This window comes from Coregonus lavaretus (assembly GCF_964263955.1).
Source record: "Coregonus lavaretus genome assembly, chromosome: 18".
NCBI lineage: Eukaryota > Metazoa > Chordata > Actinopteri > Salmoniformes > Salmonidae > Coregonus > Coregonus lavaretus.
The window spans coordinates 36567654-36580741 of NC_140005.1; the positions used below are offsets into that span (position 1 = coordinate 36567654).

Genomic DNA, 13088 nt, shown 5'->3' on the forward strand with positions numbered 1-13088 from the left:
TGGTGCCCCTTGCTTAGTGGTGTTGCAGACTTTGGGGCCTTTCAGAACCTGTGTATATATACTGAGATCATGTGACAGATCATGTGACACTTAGATTGTACACAGGTGGACTTTATTTAACTAATTATGTGACTTCTGAAGGTAATTGGTTGCACCAGATCTTATTTAGGGGCTTCATAAAAAGGGGGTGAACACATATGCACACACCACTTTCCGTTATTTATTTTTTAGAATTATTTTAAACAAGTTATTTTTTCATTTCACTTCACCAATTTGGACTATTTTGTGTATGTCCATTACATGAAATCCAAATAAAAATCTATTTAAATTAAAGGTTGTAATGCAACAAAATAGGAAAAACGGGGATGAATACTTTTGCAAGGCACTGTACATTTCAAACCAAACGGTTCCCATCGGAGTCAATTCTGTCATCTGTGTACCCATCTCTCTCTCTCCCTCTCTCCATCTCTCCTTATTGTGCTCTCTGTCTCTCTCCCTCTCTCTCTGAGCCTTGTACCTCAGCATCACTCAGCGTCCATCAGAAAAGCACAGCGTCTCTGATATGCAATAACCCTCTGTCTGCCCAGCGATACGATACAGACTCACTCATATCTAAACACCATCCAGTCTAAATAACTTCCCATGCAGACTTTTAAACTTTAATGTGTAGTAACACACCCTCTGGACCTTACTGATACATACACATACACACACACACAGAAGCACACACACACACGGAAGAGCAGAAGCATGCAGAGGCAGGGGTGAATATAAACATTATATTTGACATCTAGCATTTAGGGATACAACACACAGGTACTTTACATGAAAACTCATTCATAATGTCACCAAATGCACTATCATACATCCATCATTACAGATGAACAAAGACAGTGGGAAATATTTTCAAAGTCAATTAGAATTTTGTGTACTGTACGTTACATTTTTAAAATGATAAATTAAGTTACTAATATTTTCTATGCTCTTTCTAGACACTGCAGGTTTAATTGTGAACTGGGAATGAATACATTTGCACATTAATTAGCTCCCAATTTACATGTTTTATTTGCTGCCTTCAAAGGGTGTGAGATAAAAGGTTGTGTTATATTAAATAATTTATCCTTTATTGCAGAAAAGATGCTGAATGGAAAATGTGCGGGTGATTTTAACCCCTAAGAGCTTTAACTGTAGAAAAGTTTTCCAAGTAATTAAATGAGTAAAAAAAAAAGTGAAACATTTGTTAATACAAAGGCAGAGCACAGGACTAGGAGTCCTGGACCGACGATGGAGTGTGAATCCACCAGAGATTACTTCGCTAGAAGTCAAGTTTATAAACCATATCCCTCTCTGCCTGTGAAAGGGAAAGCTTTTCTTTTTTTCACTCCATTTTGTCCCTCTCCCTCCTGACACATCAATAGATTTGGCACTCGGTCCCTTCGTTTTTCTCCTCCTCACTAGGCAGCACATCTCAGCAGCAGAGCAACAGGGAAAAGGAAGGGAGCTCACAAGTTCAGAAATTCATTAAGATGAAAAAAAAGCAACTACTGGTTGTGTGTGTGTGTGTGTGTGTATGTGTGCACGCTCGCGCTTGCACTTATGTGGTTGTTTGTGTGATCGGTGGGGTGTGCCGGTGGTTGCACGGCCTCAAATTATTTTACTGACATTTGTCACATCTCTGTACTCTATCCCAAACAGAATATATACAGTATATTGACTGACCACACCGTATAATACTTTCATGTCTCATGCTCATCAATAAAATCCTCTCTTCAGGTTACTCTGCTAAGTACTCAGATGAGATGCTATCATAAAGTAGAACAATATCATAACTCACACTGCTATAATGTTATATTAGAGTTTTTAATGAATTGATATGCATGCTCTGTTTTGTGGTGGTGGTTCCTCTATAAATAAAATATGGATATTTCTCAGAGGGATACACACTTCAGAGACAGACAGAGAGGGAGTACTGTTTCAGGGCATAGCAGGCCTACATGATGCTGTTCATTCCAGGCTCTAACCTATTAGACTGCATGCTGTGTGTGTGTGTGTGTGTAGCCTTGTCTGCCCCTAACATTGTCTTTGTCACAATATATGTTGTACTTTCTTTTTAGGCGAATTTAACACGTGTGTTTCTGCACACTGATAATTTCAAATGAAATGTATAATTACAACAAATAATACGCCTCTATTTACAAAGTGTAATTTATTGATGTTTTATTGATTAATGTAGTTTGGTTCTGACTGAACATTTTTAGGGGGTCTATTGTCTCTCCTCCCTGCTCCTAGATGGAAAAATATAGGAAATAATTCCTTCAAGTTATTTTGTACTCTCATGTCCTTTGAACAATGAATCATATTTAAGGATGAAATAAAACAGGCAGTATATGAGAATAAGCTGGTGGCATCTTCACACAGTGGGATTTGAGAGAGAGAGAGAGAGAGAGAGAATGGTATTGCATATTGCATTTCATCTGCATGTAAGGAGGGATTCTCGCTCCTTCGCTGTTCTGTTCTGGTTGTCAGGAGAATAAAAGATTACAGTTTCCACTATCCATGCAATTATGTCACCTTTGGAGATTGATGTAGTCAAATTAGATGTATGTGGAACAGTGGCTTGGCAAATGAACGCCTCAACAGATGACCAGCTGTTGCTAATTAATATACACTGGTTAATTAGGACATGGTGTTGCCATCAACAGTAAACTGTGTGAAATCCATAATTCATGCTCTCACATTGCTGTTGTGGTGGTGGCAGTGGAAGCTAGAGCTTCTAACTCTGAACAAACAAGTCAGAGAGCCATGGAGGAGAAGCCTCGTGTTAGAGAGGTACATTAACTGTATTGTTTCTGTTAATGAGAAATACTTCTCTCTCTCTCTCTCTCTCTCTCTCTCTCTCTCTCTCTCTCTCTCTCTCTCTCTCTCTCTCTCTCTCTCTCTCTCTCTCTCTCTCTCTCTCTCTCTCTCTCTCTCTCTCTCTCTCTCTCTCTCTCTCTCTCTCTCTCTCTCTCTCTCTCTCAGCAGGTTACCAGTTTAAATGGCAGGGCCCCATGTCTGGACTTGAAAGGTAAGCTAATGTAAAAGTTTTGTTATAATCCCCTCAATACTTTATTGACGACATAGGGTATGATTCATACGATATTGTATACAGTGAGTGGTATGGTGCTTGTTGAATGTAAAATGAATGACTATTACAACCATTACAACAGTGCAAGATTGCAATATTACAGCACTAGAAAGTTAGTAGCCCTACAGACATCACATTCCAGTACATTATACATATTATTTCTAAGTGGCCATTGGTTTACTATAACATACATTTACAGTACCAGTAGAATTGAATCAGTCCGCTGATGCTGTGAAGCTTCAGTTTGGGGTTAACCCCTGCCCCCCTTTGATGAGTGAAACAGGAGAGCTGCCACCCCAGTGGGGATGTGTGATTCCAACATGGGGTCATCTTGTCCCCCCCCCCGCTCAGTTGTCATGCTCTGATGACATCACACTGGGGTGATGACACCCTGCATTAGTTATTATCTTCCCCAACACAGAGGGGATTTCTGTTCCTCCCCTTCCTTGCAGTTTCCCCTGTTCCTACGGTACAGTTAAGTGATTATTGTTAAAACATCATTTAATTTTTTTTACAAATGATTATGCTAATGTTGAATAAATGAGGATATGTGTGACTGTGAGCTGTGAGACAGCGATGTGCTGTTTGCTCCCTCCCTTTGCGGTCATGGAGATAAGAGTTTATAAGGAGAAGGAAGGAAGGAGCTAGGGCCTCTAATAGAGGTGGACTGATGCTGCGGCCATCAAAGTCTCTCTCTAGGCTTTGTTTAAAAGTCATCTGGTGTTGAATAATCAGACACCCTTTGATTCATGACTGGGAGGGAGGGAGGGAGGAGGGAGGACAGTGGAGGGGATCTTGTTAGAGAGAGAACGTCTTTCGCCTTTTAACTCTGAGTCATCGCATCACACTGTGCACTAACTACCAGTCACATAATCTGTGGAGACACTTTTCTTCCCTCAGAGCTTACTGTACTACTTTAATTCAGAAAGTAAACACTTGCACAGATAAATTAGATGATTTAAATTTTCTAAAGGAGGGGTAGGAGGGGAAGGTTGTTTTGTGTGCTCTAGCCTCCCTGAGTTTCCTAAAATTCCAATCACAAAATAACATTGACTCCTGACTGGGGACATGGCAATCTGACTGTTAGCAAACAGTCCCAATTATCTTCTGTTTGATTGCTTTCTCTACTCAGGTGAGCGATTAGACCATCTTTCCTGCGAGGCTCTGGAAGTCATACTGAAATCACTGAGCTTTGATTTCATCAATCTGCAAGCGGCAGAGCTGGAGGAAAATGTGAGTTTTATGAGCAAAAACTTTATTTTTTCATTTTTACTTTCCAATTGGGTTTTGTATTCAGCTGTCCCTGTGTATCGGATTTTACTCTCCATCAAAGGAACTGGAAACTCCATTACTATGTTGCTGTTGAATTTAAACCTCGCTCCTACTTCTTTTTTTCGTCCAGGGAGCCTCATCCTTGCTGGATATGGTTTTGTATTATGAATCTACCCCCCATCTTGACATCTCTGACAACACCAGCATGGGGATATCTGGTTGGAAGGCCCTCTCTCATTTGATAAAGCAGGTACATGTAGTTCAGTGTAATCTGTTTCTGTGTATGGATTTAGGCCAGGGGTGAGAGAGTGCATACTGTAGTCTGGTTTTAGGAAGAGAGGGAGTGTATTCTAGAAGTAAGACGGGTGAGTATTGAGGGCAAAATAAAGTCTATTCAAGTTCAGCAGTTCCCAGAGAAGCTGCTTAGCTTTGTTGGCTAACACACACATGTACATGCACTCACACACATATGCACTCGCATGCACGCACGCACACACACACACACACACACACACACACACACACACACACACACACACACACACACACACACACACACACACACACACACACACACACACACACACACACACACACACACACACACACCATTGCCCCCAGTCAGTACCTCATACTTCATTACCATGGGCATCTGATTAGCTAGCAGAGCCAGGAGAAATGATCCTGCGGATCCCAAATGTCATTTCTGAAGGCCTGCCTGCCAGCCTGGTTGGGTCCTTGGGGTGATAAACCTCTCAGGGCCCAGGGCAGGACTCAAAGTATGCAGGGAAAATCTTCCCAAGAATCTTATGTTAGCTGACTGTGTCTGAGCGACAGACAGACAGACAGACAGATGAGGGATCTATAAAAAATAAGCCCAGATGACACCTCTTCCATTCCTTAGAGTTTCAGAGTGCTGGATAGAATGGGATAGTTATAGTGTAAATTTACTCCAACGTTTGTTCAATTAGTGGTAGTTCTTAGATGAAACAGAAGTGAGGTTTTGCCTCGTGGTGAAATGGACTTCAAGGTTGAGACCAAAAGCCAGCTCTTAGGCAGTATTACGCAAGATCAATCAAAATCACCTTGGTGTAGAGAGAGAGATGGAGGATGCAGCAGGAGAGAAAAAATCTGGACACGTTTGATGTGCCGACCAGATGGACGGAGAGATGGCGGGAGGGATGGAGACTAACAATGGCCCCCAGACCTGCCGCTCTCCCTCCGTCACTCAGGACTGTTTTCTTCTCTTCCTTTTTTGATATTCCCCCTCTCCTCTCCTCCTTCAGACAGGCTAGTGTTTGATGAGGAGAGTTGATGCATGGAGGCCAGTCCACACCAGGGGCACAGCCTTTCAGCCACACTCTCTCCATCCCCCTCTCTGTCACTCTCTCCACCTCTCTCTTTCTGTCAGTCAGTGTTGTTTTGCCTTACTGGCATTCTCCTCAACTCTAGTGTTTGAAGGTGAGGTACAATATGGAGTTCAGTCCACACTTAGGGCACGGCCTAGCCCTTCAGCCTCTCTCCTTCACTCCCTCCTTTTTCTGACAGGTTCTGGAAGTGTTTGATCAGAAGTGAGGTACAGAGGCCAGTCCATAGCCTAGCATCTCAGACCCTCACTTTCTCTTACTCTTCTCTCTCTGCCCCTGACATACCCTGGCCTTCCCTCCATCTCTGTTTTCCATCCCCTCAAAGTTTTTCTGACTTTCTCTCCCTTTATCTTTGTCCTGTAGCCCCCGTCCATCTCTCTCTTTCTCCCCCCCCCCTCTATCTCTCCCCACTCCTCTCTCTCTCTCTCTGTCCCCCGCCCTCTCTCTCTCTCCCGCTCGCTCTGATGAGATCCTTGTGTTTGTCTCTCTGTAGAGTGTGTGTCTGGTGAGGCTGGATGTATGTAATGTGGCCCTGCTGCAGTATCCAGCCCAGGTCCTGTCAAGAGCCCTCCTCAGAAGCAGACTCACCGTGCTGCACCTCCAAAGCACCTGCCTCAGCGGCAGACCCCTCTTCACGCTTGGTATGCCCTGCACGTATGCATGAACACACACACAGCTTTGTTTTAGAGAATTTTCAGGACTTTTTGGGGAGTAGAAATGTATTCCCATTCAAAAACCTATTTTCCCTAACCCTAACCTTAACCCCTAACCCTAACTCCTAAACCCAAACCTAACCCTAAAATAGCATTTAAACAAATTCAGGACATGAAAAAAAGTTCTTGTTTTCCTACCTTGTCAGGACATTCTGGTGACTTGTCAGGACATTGTGGTCCTGATAAGGTAGGAAAACATGTACACACACACACCGTCTTGTACAACTAACCTTGTGGGGACACACAATTCAGTCCCATTCAAAATCCTATTTTTCCTAACCCTAACCCGTACTCTTACCCTAACCCTAAACCTAACCTTAACCCTAACCTTAACCTGAAAACCTAACCTTAACCCTAACCTAACCCTAGCTCCCAACCCTAGCTCCTAACCCTAAACCTAATTCTAACCCTAACACTAATTCTAACCTTAACCCTAAACCCCCTAGAAATAGCATTTGACCTTGTGGGGACCACAAGTATAGTTAAGCACGTCCACACACACACACACACACACACACACACACACACACACACACACACACACACACACACACACACACACTCACACACACACACACTCACACACACACACACACACACGATCTGTTCTTTCTGAGTTCTTCCTCATGGCCTGATAGGGCTCAGTAGGACCTCCCGTATGTGTGTGCACGTGTGTGTATTTGTGTGTGCGTGACTGCATATGTGTGTTTGTGTGTGTCTGTGTGTATGCGTGTGTCTGTGTGTGCGCTCGGTGTTGTCCGTGCTCGGCCGTGGCCAGCAGGAACAGATGACAGAGGACAAGGAGCGGAGGAGCAGATTTTGGCCCTGTGACCCTCACAGTGGGACTGGCCCGGGATTAGATGTCCTAATCTTCAGCCTGTCACTTTACACACCACCGCACCGATCCACACAGTCACCGAGGCCAGAGACACTATCCTCTCTACCCAGGACTTTCTGTAGCCAGGTACGAGGACCAGAAACCAGGCCTCAGAACAGTTATTTAACCAGGCACCAGGTCTTTCACCAGAGATGATACACCAGGTGTGTCAAACTCATTTTGCCTCGCATTTGGTCTTCACCGAGGTACAATTAATTATATTTCCTCGCTGTCAAAATGTGCAAAAAATAGTACTTTATCCATTGCTTTTTTTCCTCTACAACCCCCCCCCCACCGTTTGTCCTCAGAACAGCCTCATTTCGTCGGGGCATGGACTCTACATGGTGTCGAAAGCATTCCACAGGGATGCTGGCCCATGTTGACTATAATGCTTCCCATAGTTGTGTCAAGTTGGCTGGATGTCCCCTTTGGGTGGTGGACCATTCATGATACAAACGGGAAAAACACTGCAGCGTTGCAGTTCTTGACACAAACCGGTGCGCCTGGCACCTACTACCATACCCCGTTCAAAGGCACTTAAATCTTTTGTTTTGCCCATTCACCCTCTGAATGGCACACATACATAATCCATGTCTCAAGGCTTAAAAATCCTTCTTTAACCTGTCTCCTCCCCTTCATCTACACTGAATGAAGTGAATTTAACAGGGGACATCAATAAGGAATCATAGCTTTCACCTGGATTCACCTGGTCAGTCTGTCATGGAGATCTCAGGTGTTCATAATGTTTGTAGACTCAGTGTATACAGTACATTCAGAAAGTATTCACACCCCTGTACTTTTTCCACATTTTGTTGTGTTACAGCCTGAATTTAAAATGGATTACATTGAGATGTTGTGCCACTGATCTACACATAATAACCCATAATGTCAAAGTGGAATTATGTTTTTAGAAATGTTTACAAATGAATTAGAAATGAAAAGCTGAACTGTCTTGAGTCAATAAGTATGTAACCCCTTTGTTATGGCAAGCCTATATAAGTTCAGGAGTAAAAATGTGCTTTACAAGTCACATAATAAGTTGCATGGACTCACTCTTTGTGCAATAATAGTGTTTAACATAATTTTTTAATGACTGCCTCATCTCTGTACCCCACACATACAATTATATGTAAGGTCCCTCAGTTGAGCAGTGAATATCAAACACAGATTCAACCACAAAGCCCAAGGAGGTTTTCCAATGCCTCACAATGTAGGGCACCTATTGGTAGATGGGTAAATAAAAAAAAAGCAGACATTGAATATCCCTTTGAGCATGCTGAAGTTATTAATTACACTTTGGATGGTACACCCAGTCACTACAAAGATACAGGCGCCCTTCCTAACTCAGTTGGCGGAGAGGAAGGAAACCGCTCAAGGATTTCACCATGATGCCAATGGTGACTGTAAAACAGAGTTTAATGGCTGTGATAGGAGAAAACTGAGGATGGATCAACAGTATTATAGTTACTCCACAATACTAACCTAAATGACAGAGTGAAAATATGTAAGCTTGTACAGAATAAAAAATATGTTTGCAGTAAGGCACTAAAGTAAAACTGCAAAGAATGTGGCAAAGAAATTAACTTTATGTCCTGAAAACAAAGTGTTATGTTTGGAGCAAATCCAACACATCATTGAGTACCACTCTTCATATTTTCAAGCATGGTGGTGGCTGCATCATGTTATGGATATGCTAGTCGTCGGCAAGGACTAGGGAGTTTTTTAGGATAAAAATAACCAGAATAGAGCTAAGCACAGGCAAAATCCTAGAGGATAACCTGATTCAGTCTGCTTTCCAACAGACATTGGGAGACAAATTCACCTTTCAGCAGGACAATAGCCTAAAACACAAGGCCAAATATAAACTGGAGTTGCTTACCAAGACGACATTGAATTTTCTTGAGTGGCCTAGTTACAGTTTTGACTTAAATCGGCTTGAAAATCTATGGCAAGACTTGAAAATGGCTGTCTAACAATGATCAACAACCAAATTGACAGAGCTTGAAGAATCTTTAAAAGAGCAATGTTCAAATATTGCACAATCCAGGTGTGTAAATCTCTTAGACTTAACCAAAAAGACTCACAGCTGTAATCGCTTTCAAAGGTGATTCTAACATGTATTGACTCAGGGGGTTGAATACTTATCTAAATCAATATATATTTGTTGTATTTTCCATTCATATAATTGTTTTCTTTTTCTTTCACTTTGACAGAGCATTTTGTGTAGATCGTTGACAAAAAATGACAATTAAATCTTTTTTAATTCCACTTTGTAACACATCAAAATGTAGAAAAAGTCAAGGGGTGTGGATACTTTCTGAAGGGACTGTATGTATATATATATATATATACTGTGATGAGCGTGATAGGAGTCATGCGCAGGAGGGTAATCACCGAATGCAGAGTTTATTCCGTCGTACACAAATAGCGCTGGATAGCGACAAACGAAACAGGCACAGGGGAAAATCTACCCGGCAATACACTGTAACGGTATCTCCATACTATACATAGGCACAGGGGAAATACCCGGCAATAACAATGTACGAGTAGCTCCACCGGCTACACTACTCTCACGAATAAACAATCACCCACAAGGACAAGGGGGGCAGAGGGAACACTTATACACAGAGTAATGAAGGGATAAGAACCAGGTGTGTGTGATTGACAAGACAAAACAAATGGAATGATGAATAATGGAGCAGCAGTTGCTAGTAAGCCAGTGACGACGAACGCCGAAACCTGCCCGAACAAGGAGGGGAGGCAGCCTCGGCGGAAGTCGTGACATATACACAGTACCAGTTCCTTTATTTTACTTTTTTCTACATTGTAGTTCATTTGTGCGTTTGAGCCAATCAGTTGTGTTGTGACAAGGTAGGGGTGTTAGACAGAAGATAGCCCTATTTGGTAAAATACCAAGTCCATATTATGGCAAGAACAGCTCAAATAAGCAAAGAGAAATGACAGTCCATCATTACTTTAAGACATGCAAGTCAGTCAATCCAGAAAATATCAAGAACTTTCAAAGTTTCTTAAAGTGCAGTCGCAAAAACCATCAAGCGCTATGATGAAACTAGCTCTCATGAGGACCGCCACAGGAAAGGAAGACCCAGAGTTACCTCTGCTGCAGAGGACAAGTTCATTAGAATTACCAGCCTCAGAAATTGCAGCCCAAAGTGTTTCACACAGTTCAAGTAACAGACACATCTCAACATCAACTGTTCAGAGGAGACTGCGAAGAATCAGGCCTTCATGGTCGAATTGCTGCAAAGAAACCACTACTAAAGGACACCGATAAGAAAAAGAGACTTGCTTGGGACAAGAAACACGAGCAATGGACATTAGACCGGTGGAAATCTGTCCATTGGTCTGATGAGTCCAAATTTGAGATATTTGGTTCCAACCGCCGTGTCTTTGTGAGACGCAGAGTAGGTGAACAGGTGATCTCCGCATGTGTGGTTCCCACTGTGAAGCATGGAGGAGGAGGTGTGATGGTGTGGGGGTGCTTCGCTGGTGACACTGTCGGTGATTCTGCAGCGATATGCAATCCCATCTGGTTTGTGCTTAGTGGGACTATCATTTGTTTTTCAACAGGACAATGACCCAAAACACACCTCCAGGCTGTGTAAGGGCTGTTTGACCAAGAAGGAGAGAGATGGAGCGCTGCATCAGATGACCTGGAGGTGTGTTGGGATGAGTTGGACCGCAGAGTGAAGGAAAAGCAGCCAACAAGTGCTCAGCATATGTGGGAACTCCTTCAAGACTGTTGGGAAAGCATTCCAGTTGAAGCTGGTTGAGAGAATGCCAAGAGTGTGCAAAGCTGTCATCAAGGCAAAGGGTGGCTACTTTGAAGAATCTCAAATATGAAAAATATTTTGATTTGTTTAACAATGTTTTGGTTACTACATGATTCCATATGTGTTATTTCCTAGTTTATGTCTTCACCATTATTCTACAATGTAGAAAGTAGTAAAAATAAAGAAAAACCTTTGAATGTGTAGGTGTCCAAACTTTTGACTGGTACTATACAGTGAGGGAAAAAAGTATTTGATCCCCTGCTTTGATTTTGTACGTTTGCCCACTGACAAAGACATGATCTGTCTATAATTTTAATGGTAGGTTTATTTGAACAGTGAGAGAGAGAATAACAACAACAAAATCCAGAAAAACGCATGTCAAAAATGTTATAAATTGATTTGCATTTTAATGTGGGAAATAAGTATTTGACCCCTCTGCAAAACATTACTTAGTACTTGGTGGCAAAACCCTTGTTGGCAATCACAGAGGTCAGACGTTTCTTATAGTTGGCCACCAGGTTTGCACACATCTCAGGAGGGATTTTGTCCCACTCCTCTTTGCAGATCTTCTCCAAGTCATTAAGGTTTCGAGGCTGACCTTTGGCAACTCGAACCTTAAGCTCCCTCCACAGATTTTCTATGAGATTAAGGTCTGGAGACTGGCTAGGCCACTCCAGGACCTTCATGTGCTTCTTCTTGAGCCACTCCTTTGTTGCCTTGGCCGTGTGTTTTGGGTCATTGTAATGCTGGAATACCCATCCACCCCCCATTTTCAATGCCTTGGCTGAGGGAAGGAGGTTCTCACCCAAGATTTGACGGTACATCATCCCTTTGATGCGGTGAAGTTGTCCTGTCCCCTTAGCAGAAAAACACCCCCAAAGCATAATGTTTCCACCTCCATGTTTGACGGTGGGTATGGTGTTCTTGCGGTCATAGGCAGCATTCCTCCTCCTCCAAACACGGCGAGTTGAGTTGATGCCAAAGAGCTCCATTTTGGTCTCATCTGACCACAACACTTTCACCTAGTTCTCCTCTGAATCATTCAGATGTTCATTGGCAAACTTCAGACGGGCCTGTATATGTGCTTTCTTGAGCAGGGGGACCTTGCGGGCGCTGCAGGATTTCAGTCCTTCACGGCGTAGTGTGTTACCAATTGTTTTCTTGGTGACTATGGTCCCAGCTGCCTTGAGATCATTGACAAGATCCTCCAGTGTAGTTCTGGGCTGATTCCTCACCGTTCTCATGATCATTGCAACTCCACGAGGTGAGATCTTGCATGGAGCCCCAGGCCGAGGGAGATTGACAGTTATTTTGTGTTTCTTCCATTTGCGAATAATTGCACCAACTGTTTTCACCTTCTCACCAAGCTGCTTGGCAATGGTCTTGTAGCCCATTCCTGCCTATTGTAGGTCTACAATCTTGTCCCTGACATCCTTGGAGAGCTCTTTGGTCTTGGCCATGGTGGAGAGTTTGGAATCTGATTGATTGATTGCTTCTGTGGACAGGTGTCTTTTATACAGGTAACAAACTGAGATTAGGAGCACTCCCTTTAAGAGTGTGCTCCTAATCTCAGGTCGTTACCTGTATAAAAGACACCTGAGAGCCAGAAATCGTTCTGATTGAGAGGGGGTCAAATACTTATTTCCCTCATTAAAATGCAAATCAATTTATAACATTTTTGACATGCGTTTGTCTGGATTTTTTTGTCTCTCACTGTTCAAATAAACCTACCATTAAAATTATAGACGGATAATTTCTTTGTCAGTTGGCAAACGTACAAAATCAGCAGGGGATCAAATACTTTTTCCCTCACTGTATATACTATTATTTTTTTACAAAACCAGCCGCAGTCTGGATTGAATTGCACCCAGGCACAAGAGGCCAACACTGCCCCCAAGTACACAGCATTTGACTTCCACTAAAGGGTCCGGACTTTCC

At 42.8% G+C, this 13088-nt stretch overlaps 1 protein-coding gene across 1 annotated transcript in view; it reads left to right on the top strand.

Annotated features, from left to right (window-relative positions):
- Positions 1 to 13088, top strand: part of LOC311145643 (protein phosphatase 1 regulatory subunit 37) — a gene marked incomplete at both ends in the record, with an annotated part of 41111 nt that overhangs the window by 6039 nt on the left and 21984 nt on the right. The window contains 4 exons of the mRNA XM_084181910.1: positions 3022 to 3067; positions 4260 to 4360; positions 4530 to 4649; positions 6260 to 6407. Coding sequence (XP_084038036.1) covers positions 3022 to 3067; positions 4260 to 4360; positions 4530 to 4649; positions 6260 to 6407 — 415 coding nt within the window. The remainder of the gene's footprint in view (positions 1 to 3021; positions 3068 to 4259; positions 4361 to 4529; positions 4650 to 6259; positions 6408 to 13088) is intronic.